Genomic DNA, 25636 nt, shown 5'->3' with positions numbered 1-25636 from the left:
CGCATGGGGTGATTGTGAGGATTAAATGAGTTTAATACATATAAAGTGCTTAAAATAGTGCCCAGCATATGGCAAATGCTCAGCATCTATTATTACAGTTGAGATGGGCCCCTAGAGATAATGGGAAAAGCTCCTTCCCATTTTCTTTAAAGGGCAAGTCGGTCAACTTAGATTCTGTTGTTTTGGCTGTGGCAGCATTTCCAGGCTAGATGTGGGGTCTGACCCTCTGGGAAGCCTCCCAGCTGTCCCCCAGCTCTCCTAAGGCAGCTTTACACAGCCTGATGGCAGAGGGCCTGGGAGTGTCCAGAGCTGGAAAGAAACGAAAAAAGAAGAGCTGCGAGCTGCGGGCTGACATTTGAAAAATGCAGTGGGCCCAGGGCTGGAGCACGAGTATTCATCTTGGTCAAAATGAAAGGCAAAGCACAATGAGATTCCCAGCCTGCATGTGAGCCAGCCCAACTGCAGAGGCCCTGCTGACCTGAGCAGCATGCAGCGGGTCTTTGCTCCCATGCATTTGGCTGGGTCATCCCATAGCTGGCCCTGGGGAACCACCCTGCCGCTAACTTCTAGGTCGACTATACACTCCTAGATCCCCTGACCACCCTCTGCCTCCAGAGGCCTGCCCCTAAGTCACTCAGCAGGACAGCGTTCTTCCTCCAAGCCTGGCTTGGAAAACCCTTGGGCCGTGACTGCCCAAGGGTTTTCTGGAAGCCTGGGCTGCCCTCAGGCTGCCTCAGGTGTAGATTTGATCCAGAAAAGCTGTGATGTTCTCAGTTGAGGCACTCGCTGGGGGCAGAAACCCACCCGGATGTCCAAGGGCAGATCATGCCATCATCACTGGTATGACTGTTGGTTCTCCAGGATGGAGACCTCAGGCGAGGGACAGACAACTCTTAGTGAGTTCACAGGGCGTGAGAGCTGGACTTGAGGCCTCTGGTGACCCCCACGTGCTTTCTCTCCCAGCACGGAGGCCCGGTCTCAGCGCTGGCCTTGGTAGGGGACAGGGCTGAGCATGGTGTCCCTGGCGCCTGAGTCATCCGGGGGCTCCAGCCAAGGAGTTGTCAGGAGGAGGCTCCCACTTGGTGCCTTCCAGCTGCGGTGACTTGGCGAGATCTGTCTGCCTCCCGCCCTTCTCTCTAACAGCTCTTTTATAAATGGCTCCTCCACATTTAGCTGGGCTCCTTTCCGGATGGCTCATTTCACAGTTTCTCCTGTTCCAGACCCCCTTCCACCCACTGCTGTCCTCCGGTGGGGAGATGAGATGGCGGGAGAGAGAGACAGAGAGGGAGGGAAGAAGACTATCGTCCCAGACAGAGTGGAGATAGGCACAGAGAAAGAGACAGATGTGATCAGAGCAATGGAGAGGAGACAGAGAGAGAGAGAAAGTCGCAGAGAAAAGCTAGAGAAATGGGGGAGGGGTCCGAAAAAGCAGAAAGAAGACAAAGTAGAAAGCACAAAAGAAAATTGGCATAGATTGGCAGATCACCTGAGGTCAGGAGTTCAAGACCAGCCTGGCCAACATGGTGAAACCTCGTGTCTACTAAAAATATAAAAATTAACTGGGCATGGTGGCAGGCGCCTGTAATCCCAGCTACTCGGGAGGCTGAGGCAGGAGACTTGCTTGAACCCAGGAGGCGGAAGTTTTGGTGAGCCAAGATTGTGCCATTGCACTCCAGCCTGGGCAACAGAGACTCCATCTCAAATAATAAAAAAAAAAAAATCAGGAAACTGAAGAGAGGTGATAAAGAGAGAGGAGAGAAGAAATGGAACAGGAGAAGACAGAAGAAAGGAAAACGAGGAGGGAAGGACACCACCCCACCCTCTGAGCGGTGAACAAGCTCTGGCTGAGTTCACCCTCACAACACCCAAGTGCACTGGGGGCTTTGAATTCTCTCGGGAGGACATTGAGTTGCAGTTAGGAAGGGCAGTGGCCAGGCGTGAATCGGGGCTGCCTGCTCCAGATCTCATGCTCCTCATCACTCAATGCAGTCACCTCTTGCAGATCAGATGATGACATGGCCAGAGGGGGAGAAGAAGAGGGAATCACAGCCCCATAGACAGTGTGACCTGAAGGCCAGGGACCTGGCAGTCCAGGAAAGGGCTGGTTTTCCCGGGACCTGCACCCTGGCCGGAGTCTGCCTCCTTGGACGCAGCTCTAACTGAGTGACCCCTTCTAACCCCGTAGGTGCCCTGTCCCTTCCTCAAGGCGTGGCCAGAGGCGTCAGAATCTCCCTCAGTGCCCCTTTGCGAGTACTTCTCAAGGGAATGGTCCCTGCCCGAGGCCTGGGGGTAGTCTGAGGGGCCCCCAAGTGTGGAGGTGAGTAGAGCTCAGAGCCTTAGCATGGGCCAGCCTCTGTAAGAGGGCCGGCCCTGGAGGTGAGGACGGCTCTCGGCAGCTGCCCCTCCATGTCCAGCACCCCTGGCTGTGTGCCTGAGACTCTAACCCTGGACTGGAGCTTGGCTTCCAACTATCCCCACGAGGGCCTCCTCTCAGGGAAGGTCCACTCATCTCTCAAGTACCTTGGCCCTTTGCTTAGGAGGTCTGGAGAGCCTGGAAAGATGTCCGGATTAAAAGGAATAAATTCTTTCAAAGATGGAGCAGCAAAAGCTAATGTGGGGGATGGGAGGGGAGGAGAAAAATCTTAAACCAGCCCTGAGGTCCTGACCTGGCTTTTTCCGGATGGTCTCGTCCTGGCACATGGCTCGTTTACCCTGGAAGGGCTGGACTGTGGAGGATCATATCGAGGGAGGCTGGAAACTCTGGCTTGGCTCTGCCTTCCCACGTCCTCCCCTGGGGGAACCATGGCTGTGCTGCCTCCTGCCATTCTCTGCTGGCCAGGAGCATGAGGTCTGCCAGCCCCTTTTGAGTCTCCAGCACGGAGATCAATCCCTCCATCATGGGTGGCGGCTGGATCTGTCTTTTCACAAAGGCAGCTCAATTTCATGGAAGGCCACTGGCCTTGAGGTGGGGGGGCTGGGTTTTGGTTTTCAATCTGCCTCAAAGTCGTGATGCTGCCGTGGGCAAGTCACCACCCCTGTCTGGGCCTCAGCGTCTCCATTCATTGAACCAGTGTGGGTCTTGCTGTGATTTTTTTTTTTTTTGACGCCTTGCTCCTTTGTCCTGTGCCCTTTCCAGATCGAATGCTCCAGTATTTCTGACTACTCAGAGAAGATCATTAAGGCCAACCACTTGGACAACAGTAAGACATACCTCTGAGTATTTTCTCCCTGCAGAGTTCTGAAAGGTGGGAAGGCTGGAGCTGAGAGGGAAGGATGTTCCCTTGAGGGGTCTGGGGCAGGGGGAAAAAGATGCCAGGTTGGGAAGGAGTCTGGTTTCAGTGTCCCTCCTGAGGGAGCCCGGGCAGGGAGATCTGGCAGGTGGGCTTTGTTGAATCCGAGGCACTGAGGAGTCAGCTCAGTCTCCCCTCTCTGTGTGTGCAATCCTCTGCTCTATGGATGCAGCCCTTGCTGTGCTCCCTGCTAACCTTCCAAAACTCCTCTGCCCTCTCAGAGGGTGCCAGCTGCCCTGCAACCCCTCTGGGTCTGACCTGAGTACCCACACCCAGGTGGTACCTACCTGTACACAACACTACAAACCTGTGTCCATGTGGCTTCAGCCCTGCCACCTGTCCTGCCTGCCACTTGACCCACTTGCTGCAGACTCTTTGAAAGGGCAGGAGCATTATTGACTCAACAAACTTCTCTGCAAGCCACCATGAGCTAGGCTCTGGGGACAGAGCAGGGAACAAGACAGGTAAAGTCCCTGACCTCACAGAATTCACATTCCCTTTTGGGGGCGGGGTTACAGATAATAAACAAAGAAGCAGACACTCAAAGAAAAATGCCAGGTGCTGATAGATGCTTTGCAGATCACAAAGCCAGCTGACAGGATGGAGAGAGATCCCATGGCTGCATTAGGTTAGCTGCTCTCTGAGCAGGTCACAGTGAAGCTCAAATCTGAATGACAGGAAGGAGCCAGGCTGACGAAGGTCAGGGGAAGAGAATCTCAGACAGAAGTTACAGCTAGTACGAAGTCCTCTGGGATGTATCGAGCTTGGCATGCCCCAGAAACACAAAAAGGCCGTGCAGCCAGAGCACAGAGAACACGGGGGTCAGAGAGGGAGGAGGGGACCGGATCACACAGGATTTGTAACCAGGAAAACAAGATTAGATTTTATTCTCTGGGTGCTGCAGTCTTTTGTAACATTTCAAGCAAGGGACATGGCTTCTCTATGGAGGATGGGTTGGAATAGGTTGCAGGCAAGAACACATGAGCAACACACAGGAAGGAGCTATTGCAGAGCTCCAGTGAGAGGGGCTGTAGCAGGGACTGGGGTGCAGTGGAGAGAAGTGACCACTGTGGGATATGCTTGGGGATAGAGGCATGAGGACCTGAGGATGGAGCGAGTGTGGGGATGAGAAAAAAGAGAGAAGCAAGGAATTTTTTTTTTGACTTGGGCAACTGAGTGGCTGGTGGTTGGCTGGAGACAAAGGACTGATGGAGGAGGCAGGAGTGAGGAAATCAAGAGCTCTTTTTTGCACGTGTTAGGTTTGCGATGCCCATTGGTCATCCAGGTAGATGCGCTGAGTCAGACTTGGATATGAGAGTCTAGAATTTCAGGAAGAGCCAGACCAGGAGACCCCCACTTGGGAGTCGTCAACTCACAGGTGTTATTTACAGCCACAGAACAGATGATGTCACTTAGGGATGGTCTGTGGCTAGAGGAAATACGTGGGTCAAAGATAGGGCTCTAGGGCCCTGCACTGCAACATTCGGAGGTCAAGCAAGAGAGATGGGCAGCAAAAAGGCGCAGAGAAGATGCACTCAGTGAGGCTGAAGGGCATTCAGGGGAGAGGAGGACCATGAGGCCTGGGGAGGGGACATGCCCAACTGTAGGGAATGTGGAGGGAATCACATCAGGGAAGAACAGGGAAGGGACCACCATTGACTATGGCCACATGGAGGTTACCAGTGCTCTTAACAAGCACAGGCTCAAATGAGAGAGAAATCCAGTTAGAGTAGGTTCAGGAGAGACTGTGAGGCGAGGACCAGAAACAGCTCTTGTTGCAATGGGAATAGAAAAATGGACAGTAGCTGCAGAAGAAGGTGGTGTCAAGTGAAGAAGTGTTTTCTTTTTCTTTTTTTAAAGAATAGGATATATGAAAATGTGTATGTGATTCACCGGTGTAGTAGAGGGACAGAGAAAAATTGCAGATGCAGAAGAAAGTAAATTCAGGAGCAAAGATCTTGAGAAGGTAGGGGGTGTGTGTGGTGGGGGGGCTCCAGAGCACAAGTGGAGGGGTGGCCTTTGCCCTGCCCAGGTGGAAGGGTGGTCTTTGCCTTGCACAGGTGAAGAAGCAGCCTTTGCCCTGCACAGGTGGAGGGGCAGCCTTTGCCCTGCCCAGGTGGAGGGGTGGTCTTTGCCCTGCCCAGGTGGAAGGGCGGCCTTTGCCCTGCACAGGTGGAAGGGTGGCCTTTGCCTTGCACAGGTGGAGGGGCGGCCTTTGCCCTGCCCAGGTGGAGGGGTGGTCTTTGCCTTGCACAGGTGGAAGGGTGGCCTTTGCCCTGCCCAGGTGGAGGGGTGGTCTTTGCCTTGCACAGGTGGAAGGGTGGCCTTTGCCCTGCCCAGGTGGAGGGGTGGTCTTTGCCTTGCACAGGTGGAAGGGTGGCCTTTGCCCTGCCCAGGTGGAGGGGCAGCCTTTGCCCTGCCCAGGTGGAGGGGTGGCCTTTGCCCTGCCCAGGTGGAAGGGTGGCCTTTGCCTTGCACAGGTGGAAGGGTGGCCTTTGCCCTGCCCAGGTGGAGGGGTGGTCTTTGCCCTGCACAGGCGGAGGGGTGGTCTTTGCCTTGCACAGGTAAAAGGGTGGCCTTTGCCCTGCCCAGGTGGAGGGGTGGTCTTTGCCTTGCACAGGTGGAGGGGCAGCCTTTGCCTTGCACAGGTGGAGGGGTGGCCTTTGCCTTGCCCAGGTGGAGGGGTGGCCTTTGTCTTGCACAGGTGAAGAAACGGCCTTTGCCCTGCCCAGGTGGAAGGGTGGCCTTTGCCTTGCACAGGTGGAGGGGCAGCCTTTGCCCTGCCCAGGTGGAGGAGTGGCCTTTGCCTTGCACAGGTGGAGGGGCGGCCTTTGCCCTGTCCAGGTGGAAGGGTGGCCTTTGTCTTGCACAGGTGAAGAATCAACCTTTGCCCTGCCCAGGTGGAAGGGTGGCCTTTGCCTTGCAGAGAGGCAACCTGTGCCTTGGGGTAGGGACAGTTTGGCCGTAGCAAGGTGGGGGAAAGTGGGGAGTGTGGGTCCAGATGGAAGTGCCAGTGGTGGGAAGCCCCTGTTTTGCTGCTTCATTTGCTCAGTGAAGAATGAGACAGTTGCTGGCCGAGAAGGCAGAAGGTGAAGGAATGTGAGGCCTAGAATGTGAGGGAAGGAGAAAGGGCGGCAGACAGGCTGGGAGAGTGAGGATGGCTGTGACACACCTGATGCCTGTAGAGATGTGTGGCTATAGAGACACAGTGCATCCCGTCCTCGCTGTTGTGTGATCTTTCTCTTATCACACTCAGGAGCTTGGGTGCCATTGGAGTGGAAGTTGCCTGGATCAGGCCTTTGCTGGGAGCACACGGCGGGCAGTGGGGGGTGGTGTGTAGGGCGCAGGGCCCAGAAGTTGATGACAGTGATGGACAGTGGGATCTAAGCTGAGACAGGAAGGAAGTCGGGAAGGGCAGTGGTGATTGTAACAAAGGCTGGAGCAATGGGTGGGCAGCATCTGTAGTGGCCACAAGTGGAGCTGAGATCCTGAGGCCCAAGTAGGGGAATGCTGCTCGGCCCCTCTGACCTCTGCCTTGGTGTCCAGCCTCTCGTAGCTCACCCAGCAGAGCCGGGTCTCTCCTGTGCCCTCCTCAGAGAAGTGCTTGACCCGGGCTCCCTATCTGCCTACTAAAGACAGAAAAAGAAAACTGATTGATTCTTTCTCTGGGAGGGTGACACAGCCTGGCATCCTTCTACGTGGCGCGTGAAATAGGGCAAATGGTTTTCCCATTAACAGATGTGGAAACTGAGGCTAGGAGAGGTGGATGACTGAGCCTGGGCTCTCGTCCCTGCGCCCTTTCCTAAGGTGTGTTTGTGTGGATGCAGAAGCGCCAGGAGTGCTGCTGACCCTGAAAGCCTGTGGGAAGGGAGGTTGTGTGCAGGCACAGCAGGATCGGATGTCCTCTCAGTGGTCCTGAGTCTCATCCCTGAGCCCCGAGAGGCTTCCAATCAATACCTAGATGATTCCTTTGCCTCTGCACAGGTTTCACCTGCACCGTAATTCCTGACCTCTCACCTAGCCCCTGACTCTTCATCTCCCTCTCAGTGCCAGCCCACCCCCAGTAAGTGTCTGAGGCTCTAGAAACACAGCTTCCCTGGTCTCCCTCCTCCTCAGGCTTGCAGGGGCTACTGCCCTGCAGCCATTCATAGAGAGTATGGGGTAGGCTGGCAGGGGAGGTGGCTAACTCCACCTGCAGCATCTCTGACCTGTTTGCCAGGAAAGGAACTGCACAGCCCCCTCATCATCCTGCTCTGCCTCACACCTTAGGGCTCTCCCTTTCCTTCCCTTCCTTCTCCTCCCCTTCTCCTCCTCTCTTTCTTCTTTATTTTAACCTTTGAAATACTCAATGTACAGAAAAGGCGCACATACAGCTGGGCTTTTTATGGAATCCTTTGAGAGCGGGTCATTGGTGTGATGCTCCATCATCCCTGAATACATTAATGTCCATTTCCAACCAACGAGGACATTTTCTACAAGCCACAGGCAACCATCAAAGTCAGGAGATTAACACATCATCACCTAATGCTCAGATCCTCTTCCTGTTTTGTCAATTGCCTCAATAACATTCATAGCAAAAGGATTTGTTCAGAATCACACGTTGCATTTAGTTGTCATAACTGGTTCCCTTCAAGCTGGCCTAGCGGACTTTCCTTGACTTTCATGGTCTGGACACACTGGAAGATCCTAGGCTGGTGTGTTGTAGGCTGTACCTCAGTTTGGAATTGTGCAATGCTTCCTCATGATTGGATTCAGGTTCTGCATCATGGGTAGAAATATCACAGAGAGGATGCTGTGTTCTCATGCAATTTTCGGCTTGTCTCATTACTGATAGCATCACTTAGGCCACTTGGGGAAGGCAGTGTCTGCCAGCCTTCGCCATGGGAAAGCTGCTCTTTTCCCTTTGTAATTAGTAAGATTTTCTGGAGGAGGTACTTTGAAACCATGTAAATATTGGATTCCTCATCAAACTAACATCTGTCTCTCTCTCTCTGTCTGTTGGTCTGTCTGCCTACCTGCCTACCTTATCTATCTATCTATCTATCTATCTATCTATCTATCTATCTATCTAATCTATTTATATCTATCTAATCTAGCTATCTACCTGTCTATCTATCCTGTCTATGTAATCTATCTAATCTAGCTATCTACTGTCCAGCCAGCCAGCCAACCATCTATCCATCTACTGATCTGTGTATTCATTCATTTCACTCTAGTTTCCTATTTTATTTAATAGGTTACAGCTGTTATCACTACTTGCTTTGATACTGAAATTGTCCCTGATTTGGTCACTGATGCCCTTCCAGCTGGCTTCTGTGTCCCTTTGAAATGCCTCTGTCCCTTTTCCCAAGTCTTCTTGCTTTCCCACACAAGATATTGCAGGCTCATCTTGTGCCTCCACACCTCTGTTCTGGAATCAGTCATTTCTCCCCGGTTCCAATTAGTGGACAACAGCATTTAGAAAATAAGGTCAGGGCTAGACGCTCATTAATTTTAAAGTGTCGATGCTCCCAGGCTGTTGCACTGGGGAGAGCTGGGGAGTGTGTGTCTCTGCGTGAGTGCACACATTTACACAATCTTTATTCCTGTATCTATCTATATGTATTGTCAGGTGGGAGCTCACATGATACTCCAGTGTTAACCAATACCATGGAGTTTTCTCTCATTTCCTCCCTTTCCGTATTTCTACCTCTTTTCTCTGGAAAACCAGACTCCCATTTTTGGTGATATGTTTGCTTACTACTCATTTATAATATGTTTACATACCCTGGATGTAATCAATCTCCTGTTGTCACCACCTCCTGCCCCAGGCAGATGTCTGTCACCCCGTGCTGGGCTCTGACACCCTCACTGGGCAGCATCCCGAACGGGCACCCTCCTCTGCCCAAGCCAGGCTGCCATGGTCCATGCTGACCCGCTGTGGCATCCACACACCCACCCTTCTCTGGGTTTGCTCTGCCCCACTTCATGGCTTTAGCATGGAATTGTTCATGCTCTGGATTTTGATGGCTCAGACTTGATTCTGTGCTACCGAGGCAAAGGCTGAAGAGGGCAAACCATTGTCCTAAGGGAATAGCTTCCCTGTGCCTGTTTCTCCCCTCACACACCTGTTCCAGGGAGGAGGGAACTCCAGGCCCAGGTGCCTTCATAAAGCAAAATGGTCTTTACTTCTTCCTCCCAGGGTTTGCAATAGGAGGGTGAAGCCAGCGAGGCCACCCAGGGCCCCGACTGCTGCACTCGCTCGCTCACTCGCTCAGCCTTGGCGTGTGTACTCAGAGGAGAACAGCTTGGCTGCACGGATGCTTCCATGGAAATGCTTTTGAAATGCTGCAACAGCCAGCCTTGTGGGTCTCGGGAGCGTAGGTGGAGAGACATAAATAACAACACGGAGCATGGAATACCTGCTTCCCAGAAGCAATCAGCCACTCTCCCTCTCCACCTCCGTACGGCTCCCGTGATGGAGTTATTCACACGTAGACACACACCCACAGGAAGCCACCTGCGGCAGGCGTGCAGCCTTCACATGGCTTCTTCCACATGTGTGGCCCACACACACTGCTCAGTGACTCTTCTTTGACCTAAGCACTAACAACCGTTATCTCCTCTCATCTGCCGAGATGCTTAAAAAGGCAAATTCATTTGTGAAAGTTGACATAGGAGCTCCGAGATTGATTGCATTGGTATAACTCTAGAAGCAAAAAACTATATAACCCGTTTACTTCCCAGAAATCTCAAGGAAAAAAGCACACCCCTCCTTGTCCTTCTTCTACTTTTGCATGACCTAAAGCATACATGTCATAGCTAGAAGAGACTTTAAGGTAGCATGACATGAGGCAGGGACAAGGGACAGCTGGGTCTCTGCAACTTAATGGTAGGTAGGACTTTGTCAAATCACTTCCCCTTTCTGAGCCTCTAGTTGTCCCCTTTCGAGGAGGCAGGCCAGTGCACAGCTTGTAGGGTTATTAGGGGCTTAGAAATTGTGTAGGTCATGTGCCTGATATAGGGCGTCCCATACAGTAGGTGCTCAAATGTCAGCTACAGGTCATTTCAGCGGTAGTAGTCTACACCTCGATGATACTTGGCCACACAGTCTCAGCCTTATATAGGTGATGATTGGTTCAGTGCTCTGACAGTAATCCTCTGTGCTGTGCAACCATCCAGTCCTGGGACAACTCTCCTGGTGGGGATTCCACAACAGCTACACATCCCCAGTTCCTTCCCCATTTGCTCAGGAGGGCTATGGTTGGAGCGTTCTCCTCTGGCCGTGTTTTAGCATCTTTTTCAACAGCAGAGGGTTGTGCTAAGAAATAAACACAACCAGTCAATGGGAGGAGCCGAGATGCTGCACTTGTGACAGTGAAGCTCCAGTTTCTGACGGCACTTGTGGAAAACACCGTGTTACACTTTTCCTGGCTGGAGGCCAACTGCAATCTGTTGTGTATCCACTTGCTGCTGCCAAGTGGTGCCTCCTAACCTATATCCGGTTGGTGGATATTTTGAATCAATCCAAACCGAGAGTCGCATGTTTTTATTCATATTTAACACCATGTTGTTAGAATTGGTCTTCTATCACAAATGACTAAGAAGCCCTACAGATTCTCACTCTCCTGGGGTCATTGCTCCTGGCTTTGTGATGGGTGTCCTATGGGGAGAGTGGAAGCTCCTATAGGCTGCTCTACATCCGGCTCTTAACCAGCTCCTTGGAAGAGGGTCATGCAGTCAGCCACGAATCCACACAGTTTGTCGTATTCTCCCTTAGGAGGCCATGGCAATGGGGCCTCGTCAAAGTCCTTGCTAAAGTCCCACATGCTATCCTGAAAGTCCTGGCTCTGGAATCACTTTCTGGCTCACATCTAACTCTGCCCGAATTAGGTTGTGATCTTGGATGACTTAGTTTATGTGCCTTAGTTTCCTCATCTATGGGATGGGAACTAGTGGTTCACACCTTTAGGGCCATTGTAGGGATTGCATAGTTTCTGCTTGTATAACCGTGGCATTCTGGAGTCAGCCCCTTAAAGGATTCTGAGAGCTGATTGTGAAATTTTCAGTAAATTTCTGGAATGGATGCTCTTCATTGGCCATGGTGGAAGTATTTATACCACAGAAATCAGCAAAGGTGACAAACAAGAGCTTCTTTCTCCCAGAAAGACAGTTGTTAAGTATCTGCAGCACACCACTGTATAAAACACAGCAGCATCCGGTGGGCACCAGGCAACCAATAAACGTTAGCGATTGTTATTATTATTCCGTTTGTTAACTTGACTAATAACCATGTCAAAGAAGAAATGAGACCAATCATATGTAATTATTTTTAATGAGCCTGTACAAGTGACTGCTGGCAACTGCTACTTCCTTTCCTAACTGCTCGAGAAACAACCCATCAATAATCTTAGAAGTGAGTTTCATGTATTCATCCCTTCCAGTATTATCGAGCCACGTACTAGGTCCCATGTCAGGTGGGGGGACTTCGTGGTGTGACTAGCACAGACAAAACCTTTGCTCTCATCAAGCTTACAGTCTCAAGGGGAAGACAGACATGAAGGCAAGCAAACAAACAAAATCACAGCACAATCACAAATTACGAAAGTGTTTAGAGAGAAACAGCATGGAGTAATTGAGAAACTGGGGCTGTGCTTTCAGTTGGGTGGTCGCAGGGGCATGCTGGCTCTTACTCACTGCCTGCCAAGAGCCAGCTGCATGCACTCATCTCTTCTCAACTCTGCCTTGAATGACGTCGTGCGTGTCATTAGCTTGAAATCGGCTCTGGTGGAAGTATTTACACCATGGACATTGGCAGACCCTGCAAACCAGAGCTGTTTTGTTTTCCGTTCTGGAAACCTAAAGGTGAAGATGGGACCGTGCTGAGAGCAGCAGGAAGAGAGTTTTACCACACAGTCCCTCGGGTGGTAGATACTTTCTGTCCCATGGAAGCTTCTGCAGCAGGGAGAGAATGAAAACCTGGAATGGTTTTCTGAACACCTAAGCCCAGGGGAAGCTTTGTTGACCTTTACATTCCCATTGATTTCAGCCACACTACCCAGTACCAATGCCTTCTTGATAACCCCTGCTCCCCTTTGGCCAAACCCACATGATTATGCCTGGTATGTGCCAGGCTGGACCGCAGACGGAGTTCTAAGTGGTGGGCGGTGATTTGAGGTTGGAGGAGTCCTGGTATTGTTCTGATTAATTGAGTACTCCAGCCACTGCCTAAGGGTGGAGAGAAACCAGGCAGGATCTCTGGCCAGGGAATGGCTCTGGCAAAGCTAGCAGGACCTTAGAGCTCCAGCTAAGCACATTGGGCCCTGAGCCCTCAAGGGAGCCAGAGCAGGCTAGAACATGAAGCCAGGCAGATTACACAGTGGGGACCAGGCAGATCCTTGAGTCCTATGGTCTCAGGTGAATGGGGGATTTGGGCAGGGAGAGGGGTACTATATTGTGGAACCTACCACACTGAGGCTCCATGTTACCCGGGGCTCCCTTATGCCACTCCAGCAACGGGGTCAGTTTGCTACAGGACATTCCCAGTTCCACCTGACATTGAAGCATTGAGGGCAGAGATACTGACATCCTTTTTCCCATCACCACGGTCTCCAGAATAGGTAGGTTCTGACCTTGTGAGAGAGGCTTATCCATGCACCCAGGTTCCGGAGGAGGAGAGGGTGGCAGGGCAAGGCAGGGGCTGACATCAAGGGAGATGTATGGGATCTTGACCCACCCTGGCTGCTCTCCATGGCTGGATCTCCTCTCAACCTGCCAACCAACCTGACCAGCTGCAGGAGAAGGGTGGGTCAGTCCTTTACCTTCTCTGATTTCTCTTCTGTCAACGTCCTATGCAGTTGCTCCAAGTCCACAAGAATCCCAGGTGGCAGGGAGGTCAGATGTGCACCCATTCACAGGGGGAGGAAAGGAACCACGGGGAGGCACCAACATGCACAACGGGCCTAGGTCCTGCCTCCACAGCTTGACTTCTCTAAACTCCAGTTCTCTCCTTAGGCAAAAAGAATAATAGAATCAAACACACAAGTTCCAAGGAGGATCACTGAAGTAACATATGGAAAATCACTCAAGAAGCTGCTATTCAAATGCTAGTAATTTTTTACTGTCACAATTAAGACTAGTTTGAATATCTTTTGTCTCTTAAACGATGCCCTTTTTTTTTTCTTTGAAATCGCTCATTCATCCATCCGTTTCATTCAGTAATGATTTTGAATGTTTGTGAGGAGTCAAGTGCTCGGCTAGATCCTGGAAATAGGAAGCTAAAATAGACAACGAAGAGAAAGAATGAACACGCTGGAGGTGAGCCAGGCCCTCTGCAGGTGTGAGGCAGCCAGCGTGGGTGTCACCAAAATAGGTGTGTGAGCAAGGACCAAGGGAGTGGGGAGGGCGAGTGGGGGGCTTTGCTGCAGTCGGGCTGGTGGGGGCTCAGGGGATTTCACAGGCTCATCATGTGCTCCCTGTTCCCATACACGTGACCCTCATGCCTACTCTTCTGTGGGACAGGATCTGCTTTCCAAAACAGTGAGAACCCTAAAAATGATCACTAAGTTCAGATCCTAAGGGAGTCAGCTGACTGATGAATGCTCTGGAGGCTCAAATGAGGTTGGACTGGCCTGATTTGTTTGAACATAAAAATGACCATTAATGAGAATGACTAGATTTCTGTGGGAACCACTCAAATCAAAAAGAAAAAAAGTTCCACTCAAAACTGTCTTTAAAAATCTGGATGTCTAATTTGCAAACTTGAAGCTACATGAGAAATTTTCCCAATTTAGAGTCTATTGCTCCCTGCTATGCATTTAGTTATGATTAATCATTCTAAAATTTACCAGCCAGGGTCCTGTCACAGTTTGTTGAACAAACTTTCCATCATCTTTACGGAATAAAAACATGGATCTGGACAGTGACCTCAATGCAACCTTGAGCTGATGCAGTTTTAGTGATGTGGGGCCTAGATCGGGCATGGAGCTCTGTAACCTATGGCTGCTCAGAATCTTAATATCAATAGTTTAGACCGCCTTGAAAATCCTTTGCATGGAGAAGAAGAGATGACTGCTGCTGTGTGTGCCCACACAGTTCCTTGACCCAGCCTAACGCCCTGTGTTTGCCAATAGCCCCACTGTGAGTTGGCATAAGCCCCACCAGGAGAGGTAGCATTTTGTAGATTGGGAAATTGAATCTGGAAGTTTAAGTGGTTGCTGGTGGTGACTACAGACTACAGGAAGAATATCCATGGTGATTCAGCTGGACAGTTGTATTTGGATGCACAGAAACAATGTGACTTCTTAAAAATAAATAGACCAGGCCGGGCGCGGTGGCTCACGCCTGTAATCCCAGCACTTTGGGAGGCCGAGGCGGGTGGATCACGAGGTCAAGAGATCGAGACCATCCTGGTCAACATGGTGAAACCCTGTCTCTACTAAAAATACAAAAAATTAGCTGGACATGGTGGCGTGTGCCTGTAGTCCCAGCTACTCAGGAGGCTGAGGCAGGAGAATTGCCTGAACCCAGGAGGCGGAGGTTGCAGTGAGCCGAGATCGCGCCATTGCACTCCAGCCTGGGTAACGAGCGAAACTCCGTCTCAAAAAAATAAAATAAAATAAAATAAAAATAAAAATAAAAAATAAATAGACCCAGAAAGTGTTGCAAATGACAGTCAAACTGGAACTTCCAGGCACCATCCTTTTTTATTGGTGCTTGCTGTCTCCACCAGTGAATCTTGCAGAATGCCTTACACATAGCAAGTACTCAGTACATATTTGAAGAACCACAGCTCTCTAGCACTGGAAAGAATTTCAGATTCAACCTCCCTTCTTTTTTATTTTCCTAATAAGGAAACTGAGGCCTCAAAATAGAGGAGATATTTGATTGAGATTAGCTGTCAGCTGGAACAAGAGCATAAGTTGCTGCCTTTTAGGATTCCAGCATAAAGTTGCACAGGTGGAGCACAGAAGCACCAGAGAAAGGAGATGAATGGGATCTGAAAGCCAGTCCAGCACTGGATTGAGGGAGATGTGTCCTTCTCTTTTGACAAAGGGCTCATCTCCTCATCTAGCCAACCGTGTGGCCGTCCACACTGAGAAATGTTTGCACTCTAATAGATGTAGAAGGGTAATGTTAAGAGAACAGAAGTCCAGACCGTCGAGCATTTTATAGGGTTAACTGATTCTGTCTCCCTTTTTGCAAGCAGAGACTGTAATTTTGCTATTCTGTGACCCACTGCGTCTACCTATCTATCTGTCTTCTATATCATCTACCCATCTATCAATCATCTCTTGTAATCCATATTGATGAGGATACAGCAACTAATGGATAGGAGGGCTGATACAGAGAAGATGAGCAGCGGTAACTCTGGGGGACACCCGAGGACTATTTCATACATACTTGCTTGTTAGACTTGATAATGGATTACTATTTGTCTGTTTCCTGCAGCTCCTAATAGAGTCCTTACCACAAAAATCGTCATGGGTGGAGCCTTGTACTAAACACTCAGTGTGGAGGCCATGAGGCCCCAGAGGCAGGAGAAAACATCTTCTGGGGCTTCAAGGAGGTCATGATATAAATGCAGGAGGAGGAACTGACCCATAGCCACAGAGACAACAGGCAGACATTAGGGAAGAATCTTCGAGAAACATGGAAAAGAAAAAAAAATAAGGGAGGCCATTAAAGACAATTTTTAAGTTTACAACACTAAAACAATCCAGGCTTTGCGTGCAAATAATTAGGCAGGTGAGTCATGCATATATTTGTCAGTTCTTTTTCAAAATAAGGAATAAATTAGGCACAATGTTTGCATTTTTAAAAATCCTTTACTTTGCCCCCCTATGAATGTTCTTAGTGCACCCTGGGCCCTGCTCTCAGTCCAGTTCCTGTCCTGGGGCCTCTGAGGCCCAGAGAAACTTTAACACCTGCCTTCCCCCACCCCCTCCAGCACTTTTGGAGACTAGCTCTTCCGTTTATTATTTATTAGTGGTAGGGGCTGATAAGCAGTAACCAATCAGGAGGGCACACAAGCCTGAGCCTCACTGTAGAACGATCTGGGTCAGTGCATGTGTACAAAGTGTCTTACTCCTTGTAAAGGAGGCTGCATCCAATTAAAGCTTGATTAAATACGGCATAGTGGAAAATAAACTGTCATTAGAAGCTGCTAATGGACACTCTATTGCCCGCATTATTCACTGTAAAGACGCTAAATGAAGCCAGCAAATGGTGTGTCCTTTGCCATCCAGGAGCCTCCAGTTCAAATTAATTTTCATGAAACTCAGATTCTAGGCAGACGTGGTTCTTTTGATTTTTACTCGTCAGTACAGGCCATTGTTCATTTTTCCCAGCAAGCTCAGGCATTGTGTGATTTTCTTCAGAGGATGTTACAGAATGAGAGTTTCAGAGGATGAATATACTTAACCTTTCCAAGGAAATGTTCAGAAAGAACCAGCCAACCAGTACATCAGCCTACCAATTTAACAGTGGTATCTAAACTAGCTTGCTCAGATCTTTACAGCAACAAGTACAAAAAGAGACTCCAAAATTATGTGTATGTCTGTGTTAGTTGATCAAAAACTCAACTAAGAAGTGTCTCCTGCCACAGAGGAAACCACAGGTCTTGGAGGTGACTCATAAGCAGAAGCCACTGGGGACGGGGCTTTGACCCTGGCCCTATCCCCTTCCCCTCTCCATCTGTGGGTCAACAAGCAGGAATATGTCAGATGATTTCTACCTTCTGTTGAGCTTCAACTATGGGCCTGGCCCTTCACATGTGTCGTTTCATTTGATCAATACAATCACCCTCTAAATAGATATTGCTTTTCCTGGCTGTTCACTTGGGAATTGGAGTTTAGTTAGGTCAGGTAACTTGTCTAAAGTCATACAGCTAATAGTGAGACGATCTGGCACTTAAACCTAGGTTTCCCTGACTGCAGAACCCATGCTCTCACCAAAACATCAATTGCCTCCCTCACAAACACTGGAAGGGCACCCATTTGGTACTGAGCCTGGCTGTGAACAGATGCAAAGGCAGTAGAAGAGGCATCTATGCTTTCTTTGGGTCTGAATTGTCACTGTTACCTAAAATAGGGTGGGGGCCTTGAGAAGAGTTTTAGAATCGTGTCATATCAGATCTGGGCTCTGTTTCCACTGTTGCTACTCAACCTCTCTAAGCCTTGGTTTCCTTAGTTGTAAACAAAAGTTAACAGTTGACCCCGAACAACACAGGGGTGAGGGGTGCCAATCCCCCACACAGGTGAAAATCCAAGCGTAATTTCTGACTCCCACAAAACTTAGCTACTATCAGCCTACTGTTGACCAGCAGTCTTGCTGATAACATAGTCAATTAACACATATTTTGTATATGTATTATATACTATATTCTTACTATAAAGTAAGCCAGAGAAAAGAAAACTGTTTAGAAAATCTTAAGAAAGAGGAAATATATTCACTACTCATTGAGTGGAAATGGGTCAGCTTGAGGGTCTCTGTCCTCATTGCCTTCACATGGAATAGGCTGAGGAGGAGGGAGAGGAAGGGCTTTCCTTGCTGTCTCAGGGGTGGCAGAGGTTGACAAGGCTGGTGAGGTAGAAGGGGGGGCAGGCACACTTGGTCTAAATTAAAAAGAATCTGTATATTAGTGAACCTGTGCAGTTCAAACCCATGTTGTTCATGGGTCAACTGTAATACACTTACCTCATAGGGTTGTTGGAAGGATGATGTGATAACGTGACTATAATGGGCTTAGCGCTGTACCAGGCACATAGTCATGACTCAGTTTCTTTTACGGGGAAACATGCAGGTAGTTTTCAATTATGTTGGTATAAACTAGCGTGGCGAAGGGTGGGCTACGTCACATCCTAAAAGTAGGATTGGAACAGGGCTGAAACCTGGAGATCTGACCTTGAACTGAGGTGCTTGTGGTTCCCGGGTGGGGTCCCTGCAAAGCATGGCCCTGGGGTTCTTATTTTCCAGTCATCACCATATTTAAGGGTAAAGTGGAAGAGGTGGAGCTGCCTGTGGAGAAGGTGGACATCATCATCAGCGAGTGGATGGGCTACTGTCTGTTCTATGAGTCCATGCTCAACACGGTGATCTTTGCCAGGGACAAGTGGCTGGTAAGTGTCCTGCATGCTGTCCCTACATTGGTCGGCCAGCTGTCCTGCTGCTCTACCCAAGGCCTGCAGCCTAGGAGGAATACAAGGACTTCAGAGAGGACTGAGGCTAGGAGGTCACTGCCCCAGGCCCCTCTCTTGAGAGCAGATCTGCATCAGGGAATGGAATGGTCGCCCTGGGTCCAACATGTGTAACCATCAGAGTGGACTTCTGTAGGTCTCACCTCAGCCTCTTTTGTAATAATAGGCATCCATTCTCTCTTGTCAAGTTAAAAGGCCATTTTGGTCAACGAGTAGTTAGGACTTGCATGGCTGCCAGAGCCGAGTGTGCTATTCATCTAGGCTTCTCCGGGTCAAAGTCATAACATCCCTCACTGCTCCTCATTGGATTTACCTTCACCCCTTTCATTGGTCCTATTGACTCCACCTAGGTCCCTTAAATTCTCCTTGCTCCAAAACAAAAATTGAGCACTGCTGTCCTAACCCTGACCCCAGACAAGGTGACAGTCCACTGCATGAGAGATGCTGGCAAGGGGGTGCTTGTCTGGTGACTCTATGTGCAGTTCAAAATGTGATGTCTTTGTCAGGTGAATAGATTACGAGACCCATTTCCCCACAATTCATCAACAGAAACCTGGAGGGCTTATGTTTCCAGACCGGGCAGCTTTGTACGTGGTAGCGATTGAAGACAGACAGTACAAGGACTTCAAAATCCACTGTAAGTCCCCTCTTGCTTCTCTGGCGGACTTCCACTCCACAGCTGGGGTGGGAGGCACTTCAGTGGGCCCAAGATGAGCAGGCAGTGACATGAACACCATTGTTGTCCTGGGGAGGAGCCTACCTGGGGCCCTTCCTGGAGTCTTCTCTCTAGATATTTCTATCTGGTCCCAAGGATGAGAGGTCTACAGAGAGACAATAAGTCATTTGGTTGTATAAGGGAAATGTCCTGGGGTGAAAGGATGAATGCAATGTGAATTAAAAACTGAACTGAGATAGCAGAGGCTGAGTTTTTGCAGAGAACAGCAGGGCAAGTAGCTTGAAACCTGTCAAGATTCAGTTCGTCCAAAAGTCCACCGCAGGTGTCAGAAGTGGCAGATCTCTAGCCAGACCAGTTATTTTGCATCCTGCCTTCATTCCACTCAAACTTATCAAAATAATATTGATTCTTCTTCACATCCAAATACATATTCTTTGAGGTTCCTTTGAGGAATAGATAGCAGAAGGGGTGGGAAGGAGTGGAGATTTTGCTTTGAACAATGAAACAAAGGCAAGTGCACATGTGCATGTGTGCATAAGGCAGGGGCTCCTACCTAAATGTGTGTTCTTAATGCCTTATCAGCTCAGAGTGTGTGGTTCTCCTAGAACAATAAAGCCAAAAAGCCTCTCCCATGTTTTACCTGGTCTGAAAGTGCTGTTATCCTCTTTCTCATAAAGGGTAACACTTCTCTGTGACACAGGCCTGATATTTAACGAGATTATACCAAACATGTTTTTGTAAAGTTGAACATGGCTGTGTCTCCTCAACCAGAACCAAATACAACAAAGGAGCAAAGAACCCCTCAAACAGACAAGCACCCAAACATCCAAATTAAAGCAAGAGGCAGAAGCTCCAACCTATCCATCAGACTGGGCACATCTGGGGTTCCTGCCTCAAAAAGGTGGTCCATTTCTACTTGGCAAGATGACTGTGGAGTAGTTCACAGATTGAATAGAAGAATAAATGCCTCCTTCCGCAAGGGGCTAAGACTCCATCCACAGTTCAACAAATGGAAGCTCCGTGGATTTAAACAATTATCATCTAATCGTTGTTAGTGGCACTGATGAAAACTAGGCTGGACTCTGCTATGGAATGTGTGTATTTGTGTGGGTTCATGCCCTTCTGGAAACATAAAATCAAAGTGTGAAGTTCAGAGCCAGGTTCAGAAGAAGACAAAAATGGGACAGCTGTTTGAAGCTCTGTGCCCTGGAAACCCTCTCTGGTTGCTGTCTGCCTCCAGCCAATCTGGTGTGATTTCTACTATTTGACCTCCTGGGGGAAGGAGGCAAAATACCAAATGAGGACAGTGAGAGGTAGGGGGCCCCAGGTTAACTGCTTTGCACGCCGCCAGCCCTGGGTTTAAATCTTGTCTTTGTCATTTCCTAACTGTGTAACCTTGAGCAAATTGTCTAATATCTTTGAGCCTCAGTTAAGGGATAATCTTCTCAATCCCACAGACTTGTCATGAGGATTAAGGGAGATGATGTATATTAAAGGACATGACAGTTCTTGGTCCTATAATGGGACTAGATGGGATCTAGTCTCTGACTGTGTAGCTAAGCCCCTTTTTGCCCCTGGCTCTGACAAGTGAGCCTGAGTGCCAAGCCCCTGGTGGCTCAGAATCTAGGACAGATGTACTCTCATAGAAGATTGCAGACACAACTCAACAGTGAGTGTTGATCAAATGCATGTATAAATAGGACACATTTTTCCCTGGAGCTGCATTTTGGAGTTCTTGCTGTGCAATTGTACTGAATAGTGTTTTGAGGAGGAAAACTTCTAAGTACATTCTTCTCTCTCACATTCACTTACATATTTATTGAGCTCCAACCCAAGGCACACCTCTTTAAGAAACTTCCTCATGGTTTCCGCAACAAAGATACCTGTGTTTGGGAACCTCTGCAGGACTGCACATTGCAATGAGCCAGCTTGGGGCCGGGAGAGGCTCCTAGGGCACTGGCCCCAGACAGGAGGTCATGTGATTTATTTCTTTGATTCTCAGTGCAGTGTTCATAGCTTCTGGAAAAGGAAAAAAATCTGAAAGTCAACCCCATTTTTTTCTTGTGCCTGCTCTAGAGTGGCTGTGAAAAATACCCCAATCTCCTCCCCACCCCAAAAGAACACTAATAAACAGACACTTAAAATTTATTTAAAATATTGTTTTCTATTTACATTTTTAAAATAATCTATTTTTTTAGTAAAGGAAGCAAGCCCATGCAGAAATTCATTTCAAATAAATGGAGATTTTTGTTACTATGAGTTCTAAATCAGAAGTAAACCATAAAGGTTGCTGGTTGCTGAGGCAACAACCGTAAGCAATTTTCCATTGGCTCAAGAACCAGCTAAGAAGGAAAAATTTTGAAGTGAGGCAGGAGAGTGAGACATGCTCAGCCGTTTCAGAAAGTAAATTGTTAGAGGGAAACCTTTCTTTCCTTTCCTCTCCTTTCCTTTCCTCTTCTTTCCTTCCCTCCCCTTCTCTTTCCTTCCCTCCTTTCTTCTTCTTTTCTTTCTCAACCACATGCAGCAACATGGGAATGCAAGAATGAGTGCAATGTAGAACCTGTCCTCCATTTGCTCACCAATGAATATGGACCACATAGAGAGAGACCAATGTCTGGCATATGCTAAGCTCACAATACATAATTTTGTTGAATGAATGAATGAATGAATGAATAAATGAGAGAATAAAAGTAAACCAGCAGAGGGATGTGCAAGGTGTAGTATTTAACTCTTAGAGAGGAGAAGTCATTTTACAAACATTTTCTGCTATAAAGGAGATTCACAGAATTTAAAAAATGGAAGGAAACTTGGTGGATATTTTATTCAATTTCATGCACAATACATGAATTGCACCCAATGCATGAATCTACACCCTGCTGAGAATGAGAGAGATGGACACCAGTTTCTTGGCTGATGAGAAGACTGAAAGAAAGACCTCATGCAGAGGTGGCAGGGCTTATAGATTCATGATTGAAGCACAGCCCGCTTGGATGGCTCAGCTGCTGTCTGTGGGCTTCACTTCCACTCATGACATCCAGAGTTTCCTCTGGCTCTAGCCCATTTTATGAAAGGATTCCACTTTGTTCCCGAGAGCCTAAAATATGTCAATCTATTGTAAACATTTTCCCTTTTGCACAGAGGAGAATCTGTAAGTAGCATCTGGTTGCCCTTGTTATATTTTTCTCTAACCTTATTCTGAGGCAGTCCCATTAGCCTCATCAGGGAAACTCAAATGGTTGGGGCCAGGGTGGTGAGGGAGATTGTAGCTATAACTCTCTCCAATCAGAGGTCACATTTCTCCCCTGGTACTTAATTTTTTTTTCCTCAGGCTGCTTTGAGATATCTCTCTTTATTGATTTTCTGCAGTTTGGCTCTGATGTGTCTAGGTGTGTTTTTATTTATCCTGCTTGGGATCATATAGAATTCTTGGATCTGTGGATTGATTGTTTCATTAGTTTAGAAAAATTTCAGCCAGTATCTCTACAAATATTTTTTTCTGCCTGATTCTCTTTCTCCCCTTCTTCAGGAGCTCCCATTATATGAGATATTGTTTGCTATTGTCCCATGGAGCTTGGATCCTCTATTTTTTTCACTCTTTTTTTCTCTTTGTGTTTAAGTTTGGATCATTTTTATTGCCCGGTTGTCAACTTTATTGATTATTTCCTGATATATTCATTCTGTTAACAAGTTCATTTTTAAAAATCTTTTTTTCTTATATCATTAATTTAATTTCTAGCATTTCCATTGGCTTTTTAAAAAAGTTTCTGTCTTACTAATGAAATTCTCCATCCATTCATGCACGTCATCCTGCTTTTCCACTAGCTTCTTTAACATACTTAGTATAGATACTCTAAAGTCTTGTTGGATAATTCTAACATCTGAGCATCTCTAACTTTGGTTTTATGACTTTTGTTCTTATGATGATAGGTCACATTTTTTCCTTTTTTTATGTGTCTTATAATTTTTCATTAATGCTGGACATTGCACATAAAGGACCAGTAGAGACAGGTTAATCACATCTATGCCCAGAAAACAGTGTTGGCTCTGCCGGGCTATTAGAATAAGGGTGTGAGTCAATCTAGTCTGTAGTAATAGTAGGTTTGGGCTTTGTCGTTGCTTTAATTACATACACCATAGTACAGTTCTTTTCAGGAGTCTATTTTCACCCACTAACAAAAGCTTCACAGGCCTCCCTGATTTCTAGATAATAATCATATTTTGTGATGACCAATAGCTCTTACCCCGCATACACTCATTTAGCAAACAATATACAATTGCAACAAATAATTAATATGATTGATTTCTATCCTACTCCATCTCTGCTCCACTTCTGGTAAAAAGGGTTAGTGGGAAATAAATGGCCAGCAGAGAGGAGGAAAAAATCTAACGCCTTCGGTGATCTGTGCTCTGAAGTTGGGGCAGCCCAGCTGAGGAAATAAGACCTGAATTAACCCATATAAAGGTAACTAAAACACCAGGTATTGCAGAGCAGTGCAGGCATTAAATTTTTGGGAATGAATCTCAATTCAAGAAGCATTATCGGTGGGCCCATTCTGTGCCAAATGCTGTACTGTGGGTGCTGAGGAGGCAGGAGGGGTGGTGTGGTCAGGAGCGTTTAGAGAAGGCTTCACAAAGACCGTGAGACATTAAGATCACCATTTTGGGATTTGAAGACACTAAATAGCATGTACCCCAAAGGTTTCCAAACTGGTTGAAATTGTCTGTATAGATTTGTAAAACTCCAGCTCCCTGGGTCTCAAATCTGGAGATTCTGATTCAGTAGGTCTGCTGTGGGCCCAGGAGTCTGCATTTTAAAAACGGTTCCAAGTGATTCTAGAACTCAGAACCGCTGAACCAAAATCCTTACTTTATAAGTAAGCTCAGAGAAAAGGACTGATTTGCACATGGCCACACAGCTTGCATGGCAGCCAAGCCAGAACTCAAACCACATAGTGATAACCACTGTTATGTATCAAGTGCTTTCTGTGTGCCAGGCACTGTCTAATGCACGTTACATATATTATCACATTTAATCCTCATAACACTCTTGTGGGATCACCGTCATTATATCATTTCCATTTTAAAAAATCCTTAGAAACCAAGGCTCAGAAAGGTTACATTCTTGCTTAAGATTCCCCAGCAAATAAGTGGCGGAGCTCAGATTTAAACTCCAAAGCCTAGGCGTTTAACCATTACACACATTGACTCTCAAGCCTTTGTCTAGCACTAGCAGCGAACTCGAACTCCAGGCGGGGTCCAGGGAGGAAAGAGCAGGAGCACAGCTGCAAGTCTCTTGAGGAAGACCCAGAAGGCAACATGTTTTAGTGTGTATGTTTTATCTGGGGAGAGGGTGATAGCTGTTTCCACATTCTAGACGGGAGTCTTCTCTGAAACCTGCCCTGCTGTGAACTAAGCAGCCTCCTCCCCCTAGAGTAGGTTTCAATTGGGAGTTTGGCACAGCCTCAGGTGGTTTAATGGGATACGATGGGCGTCTTATCCTCAAACCAGAATTTCATAAGCACTCATCCTCTGGGATTACTTTCTCTGCCTTCTTTTCCCAAGAAAGAAGCTCTTTGTGTGCCTTAGAAAAGAATCAGAGTCAAAGGAGCAAAGCTGTCACTGACCATTCACATCTCCTGCCACACACGCCCACTCTCCAAAACACACACGGGGACATATATTCCCTAAGGTCCCATTTGTTTGCTGAATGTTTTAAAATAAAATTTAATCCTGTAAGATTTTAGAGAAAAGCATTTCTACTTCAAGGCATTTTGAAACCCATCTGAAAAAATAGGTGAATGAGATTGAGGTGCCCAGAAACTAAAGAGTCTGCTAAGGTCATCCTCTCTGCATTGCAGGGAGAGAAAACTTGCATTCCTGGCTGCTGTCACAGCTGGGCCATGGCAGGTGAAGGATTTGGGGACAGGCTGGGCTTCAGCCTTTGTCCCACCATTTCCCTGATGTGTGATCACGGGCCAGTTATTATGTGTGAGCCAGATGCCAACTTCTCCCAGCCATGGTTTTCTCATCTGTAGCATAGAATGGGGTTGCCGGGTAGATTAAATGAAAAGTCTGGCCTGGACTGAATGATCAGTCAATGATAGCAATTATTGGCAGGGCATGGTGACTCATGACTGTAATCCCAGCACTTTGGGAGGCTGAGACGGGTGAATCACCTGAGGTCAGGAGTTCGAGACCAGCCTGGCCAACATGGTGAAACCCTGTCTCTACTAAAAATACAAAACTTAGCCAGGTGTGGTGGCAAGCACCTGTAGTTTCAGCTACTTGGGAGGCTGAGGCAGGAAAATTGCTTGAACCCAGGAGACGGAGGTTACAGTGAGCTGAGATTGGGCCACTGCACTCCAGCCTGGGCAACGGAGCCCAACTCTGTCTCAAGAAAAAAAAAAAGATAGCAATGATTACCATATTTAAGGGTGATCTTGAATTGGTTACTCAATATGCTGTGTAACCAACAGACTTGAACTAATTTCTCA

At 47.9% G+C, this 25636-nt stretch overlaps 1 protein-coding gene across 1 annotated transcript in view; it reads left to right on the top strand.

Moving 5' to 3' along the window:
• The window catches only part of PRMT8 (protein arginine methyltransferase 8), a 95967-nt gene that overhangs the window by 53717 nt on the left and 16614 nt on the right, over positions 1 to 25636 (top strand). The window contains exons 4-6 of the mRNA XM_012455896.2: positions 3137 to 3200; positions 18246 to 18388; positions 19016 to 19103. Coding sequence (XP_012311319.2) covers positions 3137 to 3200; positions 18246 to 18388; positions 19016 to 19103 — 295 coding nt within the window. The remainder of the gene's footprint in view (positions 1 to 3136; positions 3201 to 18245; positions 18389 to 19015; positions 19104 to 25636) is intronic.

This window comes from Aotus nancymaae, unplaced genomic scaffold, assembly GCF_030222135.1.
Source record: "Aotus nancymaae isolate 86718 unplaced genomic scaffold, 86718_ANA_hifiasm-v0.15.2.pri h1tg000016l, whole genome shotgun sequence".
In the NCBI taxonomy this organism is placed as follows: domain Eukaryota; kingdom Metazoa; phylum Chordata; class Mammalia; order Primates; family Aotidae; genus Aotus; species Aotus nancymaae.
This window is presented reverse-complemented; position numbering and strand designations above follow the sequence as displayed.